Here is a 17,075-nt window from a genome sequence, read left to right as displayed (position 1 = left end):
GAATCGAATGTAACAGCCTTCTTGTTTCTTTCAGTTTGTCTCTGATGAGTCAGTTAGTTTGCAAAGTAATTTGCCTCCCTACAATGATGGTTCAATCGTCCAAACTCTCGTAATCCACTTGCCAAGCAAGTGATTCCTAATGCTCACCATTGTATAGTTTCAATCGCCGGAAAGCAATTACTCTTCCGGTTCTTGATATAGGATCCAATTCTTGTGTTGGTTTTGGTCCTAAATATAAAACCCATTTCTCATATTTATCAATTTTCTCTAAATTACCCCTATGGATACTCTTTCAACCATAATCAAATAGAAGAGGGAGAGGGGGTATTAAGAAAGATAATTATGGTATTTTAGGAAAAATATGTCATTTTTCTTATAATTAACTAACTTACCTAACTTCCTTAATCTAATCAAATTAGTTAAATGGGTCTTATATTAAGAACCGGAGGAGTATTTTTAAACTTTCAAATAAATCATTACTTTTGATATGGCTATATAATACTACCTCCGGTCCTAATTATAAGACCCAGTTGACTTATTTGAGGAGATTAAGGAAGTAAGTTAAGTTAGTTATTTGTAATAAATAAGTGTTGTCATTATTAAAATATCCTTGCTAATTAAGTGTATTGGCTAGAACTATCATTATTAAAGGGACTATTTTGGAAAAAAATACATAAATATGAGAGACAAAATGGATTGGGGTCTTATAATTAGGACCAAATAAAAAGTCAAACGGGGTCTTATATTAAGGACCGGAGGTAGTACTTCTCTAGTCCATCACTTAATACTTAATTAACTAATTTAAATTAGATTAAAAATATTAGTTAAATTAACTAATATAATATTTTTCTAAAATATTTTAATTTTTCTCTTCCTATTTGATTATAGTTAAAAAACATTAATAAAATTAATTTGAAAAAAAACTGATAAACATATAAAATGTATTTTACATTATACATAAAATCAACATCTACTCAATTGGGCCTCACATTATAGAGACAGGAGGAGGAAGAGGGGTATATAGTAATATTGAGCTAAAGTATTTTTTTATTTTAAATAATTTTTTATAATTTAAAAAATAGTACTACTTCTTATCCTAATTATAAAACCTTATTTATACACTATAAATGAGGTTTACAAATGGAATCTTATAATTAGGATAAGTTCGGTTCTTAATATAAGACCTATTTAATGAATTTGATTAGATTAAAAAAGTTAGGTAAACTATTTAATTATAAAAAATATGACATGCTTTTTTCTAAAACACCATAATTATCTTCCTTAATATCTTTTATTATTTTTTTTACTTGATTATGGTTGAGGAAGTATCATAAAAATAATTTAAAAAAAATTAATAAATATAAAAAATAGATATTATATTTAGAATTAAAATCAATTTAATAATTATATGACAAAATAGGTCGTCCGAGAATACTATAAATTATATGGCAAAACAGGGACACGCAATGAAAAAGCAGTGCGGAGCGCCAATTACCTTCAAACATAACGCTACGTGCCGGTCTCCCAAGTGCCACTTGCCTAGGTGGCTAAATCTTAGACCACTAACTACCAGGCTGCGTCCGCAAAATGACCGGACACAGGCGGTGCCTTTTCGCCACGTAGTCAGGGGCCCCACCTCCCTCACAGCTGGCGACGCTTTTACGGACTCTAACCCTCGTTCGCCGAGTTTGTGGATGAGATTTGAAGAGAAAATAAATAAAAAATAATTGTTAAATTTAAAAAAGAAAGTGCAGGAAAATAAATAAGGGAAAAGTGCAAAGGTAGGCGTCGCCATCACCAGCCACTAAATTGTCGCCACCTGGCAACATCTTAGGAACCTTGGTAGCCCCAACGAAGAACAGCCCCTAATATTTATGACAACAAAAAATAAAAATAAATCCACGAGAAATTATAGTGGCTGAGATTTCTCCGCACTCTCAGAAGCTGCTTGTTTGCCTCTTTGGTCTGGTCTTCGTTTCCGGTTTCTGGTGTGCTTTAGCTCTTATGCTTACAATTCCTCTTCTGCTTCTTCTGATCCTGCTTCTGCTATTTTCCTCCGATCTGAAGTCGCCCTCAGATTCTGATTCGCCATTGCCGGAAATGGTTCTCCGGCTATTGTCCGGCTGAATTCTTTTGTATGATCGTACTCATCACCCGGCCCCTACTCCTCTTAATCACCATGGCTCTATTTAAAGGTAACTTTCCCTTTTCTCTTATTTTCCCTCTTTGTCCTCCTTCATTCGCCCTTTTTACCTCCCTCTCTTTTGGTTCCCGAGAAAGAAGCTACATAACCATTTTGTTTTAACAAATTACTCCTTATTGTTCACTATAATCTGGATTCAGAACAGAAATATATCATTTACTCAATTCAACTGAGGAGAAGGGTTCTTCCGGATGAGTAGAGTTGTATTCAAATTTTTACTGATTTATTTTTAGTTGCTTTGTGATTACATTTTCTCGGCAACCAAACATGAGGGCTAATATTCTTAGTCACCGTATGAGTATTCACGGTGACAGTATTATGAAGTGAGGACAAAGATAGTTGTTGGATACTAATTATGTTTTACCTCTTTTTTTCCGGCTTTTAAAGGTTTTGGCGCTCCCGAGTTCGTTTTGGTGAGGATTCTGATTAAGGAACTTTCTTTTATTCTTTCGGACAAGCGTCTTCTTATTGCGGTGGATTCTTAAAATTTTAATATTTTCTGATTATTTACATAATATGTATCTTTTTCCTGAGTGCTTGTGAACTGGAATGCTTATTGCTTCTGATACGAAACAGAGACGGATCTCTACCCATTCTTCTTCCTTTGTCTGTTTTGCAGTAGCATCGCCTTATCAGTTTCTTATCACGTTCACTACGGCTTTACTATTTACTGTGTTCCATGTCACAAGAAAAGGAAGGAGGTGTTCCTTTTATCCACTGCTCGTCAGGGAAGATCTGAAGCAGCGCCAGCTGCACAGGTCCTGTAATGGACGCATACTCGTCTGGAGAAGAAGTGGTCGTTAAGGTAAGGTTATTTAGAAATATACATTAATTGGGATAAATAGTTATTGACAATTCTAATAGATGGAGCGAATTTAATATATTCGGAAGCTGCAATAATTTGCTGCTAGTGGATTAGAAAATTTTGATACTGTCTAAGTAGGTGGCTGGCAACTGCAGACAAGAAAACCATATACAATCACAAAGCAAAGAGAACGATGGACAGAGGAGGAGCACAATAAGTTCCTAGAAGCTCTAAAGCTCTACGGAAGAGCATGGCAGCGCATAGAAGGTAAAAGTGTGCATATTTATCCTTTTGTTTGTTTATTTGATTAGAATTGTCGGTTATATGTTATGCTGATTTGTTCCTTTGAAATTTTCTGTCAGGAACTTATATCTTTCTTTATTAACTCTTAATTTAAATTTTCTCCCCCCTTCCTCCCTTTTTTGTGTTATACTTCTTGCTGTGCAGAGCATATAGGAACAAAGACTGCTGTGCAAATCAGGAGCCATGCACAGAAGTTCTTTTCAAAGGTCAATGCGTACCTTCTCATCTTGGCTAATATGTTAAAAGTTTTGGTTCCTTTGCTAATCTTACGCTTTATCTTCATTTTCTGGCGAGTTATTTTTCATTGGCACATAATGTTTGATTCTCTTTATCCAATGGAAATTGGGCTGCTCTGAAAATAAAACGCGTGTGGATTGGCAGACTTGAACCTACAGGGAAATCTCAAAATTCAGATATAAATAATTCTAACCAAATGATTATCTGTATCGTTGAAGTTTAATTCCAGTGGAGACAATGGCACTTCTAAAGTAAAACCTTGAATCTTCCTTAGAGTCTAAAACTTGTTAAAGGTGCTATCTAGATTGCCAGATGATGATACTTCAAAGCAACAGACTGAGAACGTTATATCTGTTGATCTTGATAAATGCGGCTAAGAAAACAGAAAGAAATAGAGAAATAAATGTTGAACGATTATAATAGTGGTTTGTTAAATTTTAAAATTGATCAAATTTATGTTCAAACATGTGAATAACTATCTGTTGGCAACTTTTTATTTTATTTTTATATTTTGGTGTTAGTTATGAAGACAGACGAATAAAATTTATTTGTAACTATCGTATTATGTTTTGGTATATGTGTAATTTTGGATGTTGGATTTTAATTATGAATTTCGGGGAAATAAGGGTTTAGGCTATTGGGTCTTAGAAATATTTTATAAATAGCTGAATTAGGATTCTCTTTCTCCTATTTGAAATATGATTTCTTGATTCCTAAAATTGGATTACTGCCGAGTGACTACCCATGCTAATGGGATAAGGGTTGTTTTAGTCACCTATGCAAGGCTTAGTATCTGTCAGAGGGTTTTCAATCTTTACATATGAATATATCTCAGTAGTAATTTGAAGAACATTCATTTCCCCTTGTTTTCTCTTGTCCTAGTCTACATCATTGGTATTATGATTCAGATGACAATATACGAATCAAAGCTGCCAATTTTACATATATCATCAGAATAGTCGTAATTAAGAATCATTTGGTGGTACTATATATTAATTAAAAACCTGTCCTTCTCTTGTGAAGATTAATATTTTACGCTAGGATCTCGTTGATAGATGCTGATATCTTTGATTTTATACTGGTTAAGTAATGAAATGAGATTTTTTTGCTAGCTCTGAAACCATCAAACTACACAGTCTGTCCGGTGATATGGTTTTGGTGTAAGGAGGATTATAGGGTTTTAGTTCTAGAACATGTCCATGGTGATGTTGAAATCTCATGTCGTTCAGATCAGGGATAGAAGCATATAGATAGTTTCGTCTGTGAGTTTTTGGCAGCTATGGGATTTATTGTAATAATTCAGTATATATGATTTAAAATGGTCAGTTACTCAGATATATTCTTGTAGAGCTACAAGAATCACCTTTGGGGCTTCATTAAAATCTTTTTCCAAGTGTAATGCCATCATTTATAGGTGTAATAGATGTCAGTCGTGTGCAGTAGAGGTGATTTTGGATATCTTCCAAATGTTTGAGACTCCCGAGTCATATGGTTTGAATAGTGACTTATGGTCATGAAAGATAGTCATTGGAACCACAAAGGATGGTTGGAGTTTGGAGACTTGGATGCTGGCATGCTAGGAAGCAGGACTAAGTTGAATATATTGAAGTCTAATTAAGGAGTTTAAGGATTGTTCACTAGCTGTGATGTGATCACATTCCAGTACCAAAACGACTGCTAATGGAAGAGAAACCTGTCAAATGAAGAGTAACGGAATTGTCTCAGTAGCCTTTAGTCAATCCTACGCCCTCTTAAAATCAGATCTTATTGTTATTGAATACAATGAGAAAGAAAACAGCACAGACTCATCTATATGTGTATGTATTGGCTTAGACAAAGAAGCTCGGCTCTAATTACCTTTCTGCTTGATTGTGATAAGGATTCTGATTAGTAATTGAAACAAACAAAAGTTTGAGTGCCTGAATTGGAGAACTTGTTAAGCAGACTGATTTGTTAGTAGACTGAGATTCTTATTCATGCTGCAATTTTTACATGCAACCAACAAGTCAACTACTGAGAATACTAAAGTGGGCTTCACCTAATTAGCTTGTATAACAATAGCTCTCAGTCCCAGGCCTTACATTTTTTGTATATGGTTTATGCGTTTTGATTAAGGCCTTCACTATGTAGAATTGGTGATGAATCTAAGGTTAAAAATCAACGCTTATTTAGACATCTTAAATTCTGAAAAAAGTGAAGGTCGAATGCTTCAATGGAATCCACAACTGTGATCAAGATGTTTAGAAACAAATATTGACTTAAAAGAAGCAGAAAGCGCAAGCAAAGAATTTCATTCATTCAGTTCATCGTCATCTCCTTTTAGAGTGGGCCCTGAGTTCATAATCCCATCCCCTCTTGCTGCAAGTAACCTTAGTTGATATTAAAATAATAGGATTAATCATAATACTAAATTAAGATTGCTTTGGCAGCATTGAAGCATACAGAAGGGCATGAAAGGATTCAAGGAAGTAATTTCAGTATTGCTGAAATTTGAACGCCAAGAAGGCTTCTGTTATTAAGAATTTGGGAGCAAATAAATTGATGTTCCCTTTCATTCTCCATGCTGACAGAGACTGAAATTTATTCATGGAAAAAGAATGTAGAAGAGCTTATTGTCAGTTATGTCAGTTGGGGGGCGGGTTATGGCTGGTTTGGCCAAGCATTCTATTCGATTGCTTGCTCAAACCAGTCCCCCATTTTTTGTTTGATGGTGCTAGTATAAATGCAATCTAGGATCTGTGGAGTATTACTATATGGCAAAACTACAATAAGTAGGAAAAAATTTTAGAGCCACTTTTACCAGAATATTGTTGAGCTTAGAGGCCTGTGTATGTGCCTACAAAGGTTGGTCTAGTTGGTATTGGCTCATAATTCACATGGTTGTGAATTCAAATCTGATATGAAAGCTTTATTGGTGGGCAATCAGTAAGTACTTTTGTAAGTACTCTTTGAGCCTGAAGGCATGTCCTAGTTCTGATAAACTTTCAAGACCCAATTTGCCTAAACTTAAAAAAAAATTAGAGTCTTGTGTATACTCTCATGATGTGCCCTTGCAACTCTTAATGCAACCATGGTTGATCTTACACGAGGTCAAAAGGACTTAATATGCAAACAACCTAATAGAAATTTTTATGGGTGAGCTCAGCCTAATCAATAAGTTATGATTCTGATGGGTTGACTTGTGATTTATGAAAAACATTTAAACCAGCTGTTGTGCTGCTAAAAGAAGAGGCCAGTTAGTCTCTTTGGGTGATGGGCTCCAGCTAACATGCAACTTTCCTCTATCACTTCTATCATTAAAAATCATGATTGATTTAAACAGTTGAGATTTTTTCGTGACCAAATAAATTAAGTCATTGAAGGACTTGTGGATTTTTTCATTGCTTCAGAGAGGAGTGAATTGAAAGTAAAGCACATTTTAAATTACTTAAAACTTCCATTTATCAGTATAATTTGTTGCTGGCATTGATCAAATACAGTTGATGTAATACAATAGTAGAGATATATCAAGTCTAGAATCTGCGAAATGCATCCACAAAAGAGGAATCTTTATTAACTTTTTTACTGCATTGATTGATAAAGTCGTGGTAATAATCAATGGTAGAAATACATCAAATCTAGGGTCTATGAAATCCGTCTTCAAAAGAGGAATCTTTGTTAATTATTTTTATTGAAAGTCATTATGTTAAAAATGTCTGAAGGAATTAATCAAGTATAAAAAATATAATGTTGTGAAATGTGCTTTCAAGTATGAGGCTTGAGTCGCATTAGAATTATGAGATTCTGGTGTGGGTAAAATTTCTAATTTCTGAGTACTGTCTTTGATTGTGCTGCCTGAAAGAACACACTGAGCTGACTGTTCGGAATTCATCTTATATATTAAGTGAAGTGCGCCTATTTTGGTGCTTTTTGTCAACTTATACTTGTCATTTTAACTCCCCCCCCAAAAAAAGTCAATGTTGCATGTTTATAAGGACAAAATGTAGGGGAAAGGGATAAACTTTCATGAGTTGATTGAATCAGGGATGTATTGGAGTTTAGAAGGGAGGAACTTGCTGATGGTTCACTCTTTCTGCGATATAGAATCAGACCTTTACCAAAAGAAAGTATGCAGTAGTGGGTTACATAAAAGAGAAATGGCTGAATGAAGATGATAGAAATAAAATAAATTGTGATGAGTTGATTGCAGGGCTCGCCAAACCAGTCTTTTAGGTAGTTAATTTCTATATTGGTCTTACAGTTTGCATGTGAGAGAAGGATGCATCAGATTGAAATGCTATAAGGAACATCAAAAGGGCATAGTATTTCTATAGCAATTCATCTTGGCTATGGGATGTTATTAAATACACTTTACAATTGACTATCTGGAAGGTTTAAGATTTTAGAATGTCTACGAATGGTGTGTCTGTGTATGTATATATATCATTGACATGTTGCTTTGCATGAAGACCTTTTTAGCTTAAAGCACAAAGAAAATACGAATTCCTAACAACTTGGCATGAAAAGTACTATAAGAGAATTGGGGTGGTAAGATAATTTTTTTCCCTGATCATAGAACTGAGTAAGTTCTTAAACTTGCAATAATAGTTTCTGTGAAAAAAGCAAGATTCAGTACATATTTTTGTTACTTTCTGAGATGCACAAAATTGTGTACAAGTCAGATTCCTGTCAAATCTCTTAGCCATGTCTATGCTGTCTCAACAGTGGCAAGCAGTTTCTGCAGACCATATTAGATCATATGGTTCTGAAAGATGAAGTTCTGGGGACTGTTCTTTGACCTCTACTGTTTTATAGTGACTATTCAATGTAGCTTCTGGCTTTAATAACTTGACGGCAATAGCTTCCCACTCATTGTAGCCTACAACAACATTGTTGTTCAGCTTTTTTCATTAAACAACTCAGTTTTCAGCCCTCCAACTCCATATGGATAATCCTTGACTACAAATCAGGTGATTTTTTCCAAACTTGAGTGGAGAAGGTTTCAAAATGTTTTCTTTCTGTTGACTTTCATGTAACTTAGTTTTTGATTGAAAACCATATACCTGGTTGATCGTTCATTAAGCTAAAGAATGCATTAAAATGTCGGTGCCAGTCTGAGTGTTTATAATTCAAAATAAGTTCAAAAAGGAGTCATTTAAATTACACATAACAGCCAATGCACAAATGATCCAATTAGTGCCATTGAAATTTCATTTGCTGAGAGTAATGTTACTATTTATTTTAACTTTCAGTTGGAGAAAGAGGCCCTTGTAAAAGGTGTTCCAGTTGGACAATCAATTGACATAGACATACCTCCACCACGACCCAAAAGAAAACCTAGCAATCCTTATCCTCGGAAGACTAGTGCTGGTGCCCAAACATCACATGGTGGGGGAAAGGATGGAAAACTTGTGTCAGTTTCATCTTCACATAGTAAACAAGCACTGGACTTGGAGAAGGAACCACTTTCAGAGGTTAATATTTCATTTTACTCTTTCACAACTTATGATTTTACCTTTCAGCGCAATAACCGATCATTCCTGTTTTATTAGAAAATTACAGTAGATGTTAGTCAAACCACTGTAAAAGAAAATAAGGACCAGAACTATTCTAAAGCGTTTGCCATTTTCCAGGAGGCACCCTGTTCCTTTGTTACATCAGCAGACAAGAGTTCAATGTCAGTGCCAATGAGAAATCCATGCACGTTAAGGGAGTTCATACCTTCAGCAAAAGAATTGTTTAGTCGGGATGAAACGGATGAATCTTTTGTCACTGCTGAACTAAAAGAAAATCAGAAGTTGGAGATAGGTGCTGAAGGGAAACGCACAGAACAGAGTAATGGCACAAAAAAAGCTTCTAAGATGGAGGATTCTGATGCTTCACATGCAAAATTGGTTCAGAGTAAGAAAACAGATGATCTCAATTGTGCTTTCACAATGGAAGGGATGCAAGGAAATCAAAACTACCCAAGACATGTCCCTGTGCACGTTCTAGATGGGAAACTTGGAACAGGTACTCAAAATCCGTCCCAGGATATGTTGTTTCCAGAATCTATATTTCAGCCCATGGGTGGGGTTAACAGGCAACCTGATATTTTCACAAATGCATCTGCGTCAAATGCGAGTGAAAGTCAAAATAACTCAGCACAATCTTCAATTCATCAATCATTTCCCGCTTATCCTCCTCCATTCCCGCAAATTCTCCAGAATCAAGAACATTACCAATCATTTCTTCAAATGTCCTCCACATTTTCAAGTCTTATTGTCTCCACCCTGCTTCAAAACCCTGCAGCACATGCCGCAGCAAGTTTTGCTGCTACATTTTGGCCCTATGCGAATATAGAAGCTTCTGCAGATTCTCCAGCGTGCTTGCAAGGAGCCTTTCCATCAAGGCAAATTGGCTCTCCTCCAAGTATAGCAGCTATTGCAGCTGCTACTGTTGCTGCTGCAACTGCATGGTGGGCAGCCCATGGATTTCTTCCTTTGTGTGCCCCCTTCCATTCTGCTTTTCCTTGCCCTCCTCTATCAGCTGCAGCAGTTCCATCAATGGATAATGGTGAAATACCAGCAGCCAAAACAGAGCAAGGTGGTGAAGCTACTCTCCAGAGTCCTCTGCAAGGTCAGGATCCAGAATATACAGATGCTCTGCAAGCTCAACATTCAGCTTCCAAGTCACCAGCTATTTCTTCATCGGAGCCAGAGGAAAGTGGAGAAGCTAAGATGAATACTTCATCAAAAGCTACCGGTAATGAGAAAAATGAAGCAAATACCGAGCACCTTGATTCTAACAAAATGAAAGGCAGAAAACAGGTTGACCGTTCCTCATGTGGTTCCAATACCACCTCGAGCAGCGAGGTAGAGACAGATGCATTAGAGAAGGATGAGAAAGGAAAAGAGGAAAACATAGAACCTGATGCAAACCATTTAGCTATTGACTCCAGAAATCGCCGTGCTAGAAGTGCTAGCAGCCTTCCTGATCCTTGGAAGGAGGTCTCCGAAGAGGTACTGTGATTTCTTTCCCCCATGAAGTTTTAACGTAATAAATTCATTTGTCACTTTCCATTCTCATAGCACTGTTATTATCAGGGGAAGCTGGCCTTTCAGGCGCTTTTCTCCAGGGAGGTGTTGCCACAGAGCTTTTCTCCTCCCCATGACCTGACAAATCAGGATCATCAGACGGACAACACTGAGGATAGCATGCGTAATATCGATGATAAAATAGAAAACATCAAGAAATGCGGTTCTGACTGTAGAGGAGTGGACAACAACCTGTCATTCGTCAAAAAACATGATGAGGAAGAGGTACTGCTAACCATAGGGCTTGGGCAAGGAAAGCTGAAGACTAGTCGGACAGGGTTTAAACCTTACAAGAGATGTTCAATGGAAGCCAAGGAAAACAGGGTTGGAACTACCAGCAACCAAGGTGAAGAGAAAGGTGCCAAGAAAATACGCTTGGAAGCAGAGGCTTCAACTTGACACATGATATCGCATGGAGACACATGGAGGAAACCTTGGCTTTCCAAGCTATTTCTAGCTCCCCCCATGTGTATATCCTTATTGTTTGTTACCAATTATGCAGCTCGCGAAACTCCTCGTGTAGATGTGTGTACCATATTAAATTTCTACATACGCTTATTTACCATCCTGAACTGATGTTACTGCAGTTAAAAAAGTCCGCTAAATAGCTTTAGATAAGATACATTGAGACTTCACCATTAAGTAATTTATGAGTCATCATTCAACTACTACTGCATGTTATGGTTTGTCAACTATGAAATGGTTTCCTTCTGAAAAATCTCTTCCCAGGTCAGGTAAATCCTCCGAGACATGACTTGCTGCATGGATGTTGATTGTGGTAGTACCCGAGAAATAATGTTTTTGATGTAATGAAGCGTAAGTGCTTTGCAGTTTGCATGGACGAGTTGCATTAGAGGTATGATTCTCAATCTAATGGGCTTTTTTTATGTTATGTAATTAGCATTTGATGTGATTTTTTTAATTTCATTTTACACCTGAACCTGAATAATTGTTTTTTCTTCATATGTTGAGAATGTTCAGATAACATCGACTCTCTCGGCCCACCCCTCCCCACTTTCTAGATTCTTCTTCCTTGTACTGGATATCTTCCCTAGATTTATTTCATATGTTCTACACCCTTCTTTATTTTTTTTTTTTGCCAGCTACACCCTTCTTCGTTAACAACTAGAAGTTGTAATGGTAGTAAGAATAAGAAATTTCTAGAGCAATGGAGAAGCAAATGCATGACGATGAATGGTGGGATGATTTAATGATTTACCATAAGGTAAAGAAAATCCAGAATAGCGCAGCCGGAGAAGTATATATGTGTGATTTATAACACGTGTCTGTTTAGTGGATGTGAGTGTGGGTTGTGTTCGGTGGAAGCAAGTGTGAGTGTGTACAAGGATTATGTAATCTATTAGTTTTAGTGAGTAATAAAATTCTGTTTATTGAAATCCCACTGTATTTTTTTCGCATGGCAAACAGTACCTCTATCTTTACAAATTTCTCATAAGAGAATTCTGTGCAGCAAATGAATCTCCAACCCAATCTAGTTGGTTGGAAGGGTCTATCGTTTGCCTTCATCATCTACGAGACACTGTAAACAAATTATGCTCATATCTAAAAAAAAAAAGCATTACATGAGCTTTAATTGAAGAGACTAGTCCGTTGGTGAATCAATGTTTGGGATAATACCTATACTTACTAAAAAAAATTGAAAAAGGATGTCATGCATCTAAATATCTCGCTGCCCATGGGGTCTATCAAGTTGTCCCTCATGTCCTTGTTTGGGATAATGAAAGAACTGCTGTCAATGGATGCTTTACATATAATTTATGTTATTCAGTCTTTACATGGCAGAATATGTGCTACCTTAGAAGGACATTCTTATAATGAAGAGCGAAATTCACTGGACTTGGGTCAAAAAAATGTTGTATAAAGATACTATCTCCAGCCCTGAATATGAAAGTAATTGCACTACAAATTAGCCCTTATATATAGGTGGTGTTTAGGATGTTAAGTATTAAAAAAAAGTTAGAATTAAGGTATTTTGAAAAGTGTAATAATTATTTTTAAAGAATGAAGTTATTGTTCATTTTTATGAAATATTTTGCAAAATATATTTTGTCATGAAGAATAATTATGATTTTTATTATTTTAAATTTAATTATTTTAGTTCAAAATAATCTTCCTTTTTTTTTTAATTTAAACATAAGTATCATCTTATTGGAGACAATCTTATTCGAGACACTGTAGGACACTAAATATATATTCAAATTTTAATTTGCCATATTGTTAGGGGCTAGGTGACCAGTTTTTTTTGTTTTGGCTAGATCCAATCTTGGTTGGTTGGTTGGTAGTAATCTTCCTTATATAGTTATATTGTATAAATAACTTTCCTTAAATTTTTTGGGCCGAATTTTATTCTTTAATCTCTAGAGTTAACAGAAATGTTGGGCTTAGGAAGGTGGGCAGCCCCTCCGGCAGAATTATTTATCGTTTTATAAGGCTTTTGACTTTGTTTTCTTCGGCGGAAGGTTTTGCACTCTTGTACGCAGAGGAAGATCTTTTCACCATAAAAAAAAAAAAAAAAAAACAAAAAACGGGAAGATTTGATGTTACACATGACACTACTACTCTCTATCTAATACTACCTCCGGTCCTTAATATAAGATTTTGTTTGATTTTTATTTTGGTCCCAAATATAAGATTTCAGTTTATTTTGTCTATCATATTTATACATTTTTTTTCCAAAGTAATCATTCTAATAATGATAGTTCTAGCCAATATACTTGATTAGTAAGGATATTTTAGGAAAGACAATACCTATTTGTTACAAATAACTAACTTAACTTTTTTTCTTAATTTTCTCAAATTAGTCAACTAGCTCTTATAATTAGGACTGGAGGTAGTATGATTAGCGGTTATCCTTTATTAATTTTTATCTTTTAAACTGAAAAAACAGTAACATTGATAGAATTTTCCAAAAGAAAAATTGTTCTGATTAAATAGTTTAATATATATATTTGCATTTCTTTTTAAAAAAAAATAAAAATCATAGATCAATTTATGTGTTCTCAAGCATATCAACAATTTAAGATAAACTTATCTGGCCAAAAAAAAAAGAAGATAAACTTAGTTGTGGGTAACATCATAACAGCATTAATATGTGGTGAAGATCAGCTTAATTGCCTTTTTAACAAAGGTTTCAATGATAAGAAGGATGAACATCACGGAGCAAACAGTGAATCAATCTATAACTTTCTTGCATAGAATTAGGATGTTGGTAATTAAGGAAACATTGGGAGGAAAAGGTAATAATAATGCTTATAAATGTAAATGAAAATTCAGGTTATCCACTCCAATCTTAAATATAAAACCTAATTAATTAATACAGTTTGATTTTGAACAAAAGACTTATGTTTATTTTGTTCTTCACATTTAATTTTTTTTTTTTACATTGTCTTCATTAGCTTTGTAGTTTTTCAACTTAAATAATTTTCTTAATTTTTACAAATTAATAAATTAGACTTTGTATTTAAAACTAGAAAGAGTAACATCCACTCATCTAAGTTTGGTGGTTAAGGTTAAAAATAATTGTCTTTCAACTATTCACATTTCGCAACGCATATTCGTAGTTTCGTACACATATTTAGAGAAAAACACTATCAGTCATAAATATGAGTCTGAATCTTAAAATCACATTTGAGGGGGCATTTTCTTAGGATTCAGTAGTTAGTTGATTAGCAATATTATTTTTTCTTTCTAACAAGGACGTACAATATGAGTTTCACTGTCTCTCTTTCAATTTTTAACCATTTCATCATACCTTAAGTATTATAAAATCTAATAATTGATCATTTATTATTTTTAGAAGACTTTTTTATATTAATATTCATGATTCATGTTATCATAAAATGTAAATTTTATAATACTCCTCTGATCCTATTTATAAGGCACTTCCAACATATTTCATACAGACCAAGAAAAATCTTAAACTGTATTAACTCTCCATTAAAAGATAATAACTTTTAAACTTTATCTATTTAATATATACACCTTTAAAAAAATAGCCATTTACACTATAATAAATGAAGGATAAAATATTACATCCACGCTAAAACTTTAATGAAGTGACTTATAAGTAGGATTAAGAAAAACCCTCTCTTTCTGTCTTATAAGTAGAACTAGAGAAGTAATAATATTATTGGCAAATGAAGAATAGTTTACTTGTTTCTGAAAATTTGTTGGAACAAGCAAGAGAGTCACCTTAAATTTTCCGGAACCTGTTGAAGTGGTGGATCTTTTGAGGTATAATGTCTCAATGCAGTGAGAATTTTTAAGTTTAGAATCCTTTTCTGCCCTTTTCCCTGAGTTTAATACTCCACTTTTTATGGTTAATTTGTCAATTAATCTTAACTTCACAACACCCCAACTGTTTCTCACCTAACACATCTAATGAAACCCAAATACCTTCATTTTACCTTTTTCAGTTTCACCCAACTATTTCATGGTCAACACGTTTCACAGAACAATTGGAAAACAAATTATATCCACCGTACGAATTATTGATAATTTTTATGAAAGGGTTCAAATCACATGGCGCACACCCAAAAAATTGTAAAAGTTACTTTTCTCAACAATATGTTTTTGGAATATAAGGCAAGCTGAACTGCTGAAGTAGCTTGAAAATCGGGGGATCAAAGTAGAGTTGGTAGTATGAGTTGAGCCTGCGGGTTCATCCTGCTAAAAAATTACAGGTTAGGTTGATAAAAATTGGGACCGTTTTAAAACAGATCTTTTGAATCCATAATTGTTAAGACCGAACCTGTGACGGGCTAACCCGCAATGTTGGTGGGCCAGCCTGTTTTACTTTTTTTTTTTTTAATTTTTTCCTTTGAAACTTGTCAATATTGAGTGGTAGCTCATAATTGAGTACTTCATAGTGATTTGTATAGTGACACATTGTGTTTATGACTTTGTGGTGTTGTTGATTTGGACTTATGTTTTAATTTGAAATGTTTGTTAAATAATTTAGGATATATTATAAATTGTATGTTTAATATTTTGAGATATTTGAAAGTTGAAACTTTAGATTCCATATTTTATTTATGATAATTCTATTTGCATGTTTTATTTTAGGTATTTAGAAATTTGAGTAAATTTTATTAAAAAAATAAAAAAATTATAAAAATTGGTGGGTTAGATTGGAAAAATTTGAACTCGCCAGAAGTTGATCCTAAAAGATCTAGATCAAAATCACAATTTCTTATAAACAAAGAGGAAATGGTTTTGTTAGGCTGTGTCACTGTTGGCTCAACAATAATCTTTGTTACTACTCTCTTCAATCCTTATAATATAGGAGCCGAAGTAAAAGGATTAAATATAAAAATTCATTTTTTTATTTATATTTTTTGAGTTAATTTACTTAACTTATAAACTGATATATATAAGAAAAAATCAAAAAACACTTTTAAAATTTCAAAATCCCAAATAAAAAATGACTACAAAAATATGTCATTATATGCTTTTTTTAAATGTGTTAATTATTGTTAAAGTGTAGTGAATTTTGAAATTTTGAAATTCAAAATTATTTTTTTTTGGATTCTCCCTATATATAATCTAATACTATATGGAAATATTTGTTAAAAAAAATCACTTTTATTATAATTAACAACTTTATTTCACTTTCTTAATTTACCTTAAACATAGGAGGGGGTACTATTTAGACATCCTGTCATATATAACACCACCTCGGTCCTTATTATATTAAGAAAGTTTATCAAGTTAGTTATTTATAATAAATAGGTGCCGTCTTTTCTAAAACATTCTTATTAATAATGTATATTAGTTAGACCTATCATTTGATAAAACTTTTAAACATATATATACAACTACTACTAGAAGAACTACTTTAAAAAAATAGACAAATATGAGAGACAAAATGAAGTAGAATCTTATATTTAGAACGAAATTAGCTCTTACATTAAGGATCTGATGTATTAACATTTTTCCTAGTTTTAAATTTCTATTGGAGGATCCAGTACTTTTTTCTTGATAGGAATTTGAACCTTAATTTCCTATGTAGTGTAAGAATAATGTCTTTAGCTAAACTCAAACCCCATTGGTAATATTTTAAAGTTTTGATCAAATCATATTACATATATAATGCACACTTATTTTCCCCCTTTTTTTATATGCATTGCAGAGTTTTTATTTTATGATATTTTTCACATAATACCAGATGACAACTTTTTCTTCATAAAATAGTAACAGAAATATTAATATCATGTCCTAACAGAAGATTGTGATTTCATGATTTGAGCATACAATTAAATTAATTAATTGTTTTTTTCTTTTAGAAAATTAATATTATTGCGTAAAAGATTAATTTTATTTTTATTGAAGAAAAATATTAGATAGAAGTTATGTGCACTTTTCAAAACAATAAAGGTACCTATTAGCGTTATAAAAAGAGAATGTGGCGGAAGAAGGACAAGGAAGCTTACTCCAATCAGAGTACTCCCAA

The 17,075-nt window shown here is 33.7% G+C and overlaps 1 protein-coding gene across 2 annotated transcripts; it reads left to right on the top strand.

The window, feature by feature from the left end:
• Positions 1–1,934: 1,934 nt before the first annotated feature.
• LOC114753323 (protein LHY) lies at positions 1,935–11,321 on the top strand. 2 transcript variants are annotated; one of them, XM_028941999.1, is made up of 8 exons: positions 1,935–2,195; positions 2,591–2,616; positions 2,823–3,008; positions 3,164–3,275; positions 3,456–3,517; positions 8,780–9,001; positions 9,161–10,528; positions 10,613–11,321. In XM_028941999.1, the coding sequence occupies exons 3-8, from the start codon at positions 2,970–2,972 to the stop codon at positions 11,000–11,002; spliced, it is 2,193 nt and encodes a 730-aa protein (XP_028797832.1). In that variant the 5' UTR covers positions 1,935–2,195; positions 2,591–2,616; positions 2,823–2,969; the 3' UTR covers positions 11,003–11,321. The 2 variants fall into 2 exon arrangements, with proteins under 2 accessions (XP_028797832.1, XP_028797833.1); XM_028942000.1 differs by having other exon boundaries at positions 2,591–3,008.
• The last annotated feature ends 5,754 nt before the right edge of the window (positions 11,322–17,075 follow it).

The sequence above is a fragment of the Neltuma alba genome, unplaced genomic scaffold (genome assembly GCF_004799145.2).
Source record: "Neltuma alba isolate B1F8T4 unplaced genomic scaffold, ASM479914v2 tig00007853_pilon, whole genome shotgun sequence".
Classification (NCBI taxonomy): Eukaryota; Viridiplantae; Streptophyta; class Magnoliopsida; order Fabales; family Fabaceae; genus Neltuma; species Neltuma alba.
This window is presented reverse-complemented; position numbering and strand designations above follow the sequence as displayed.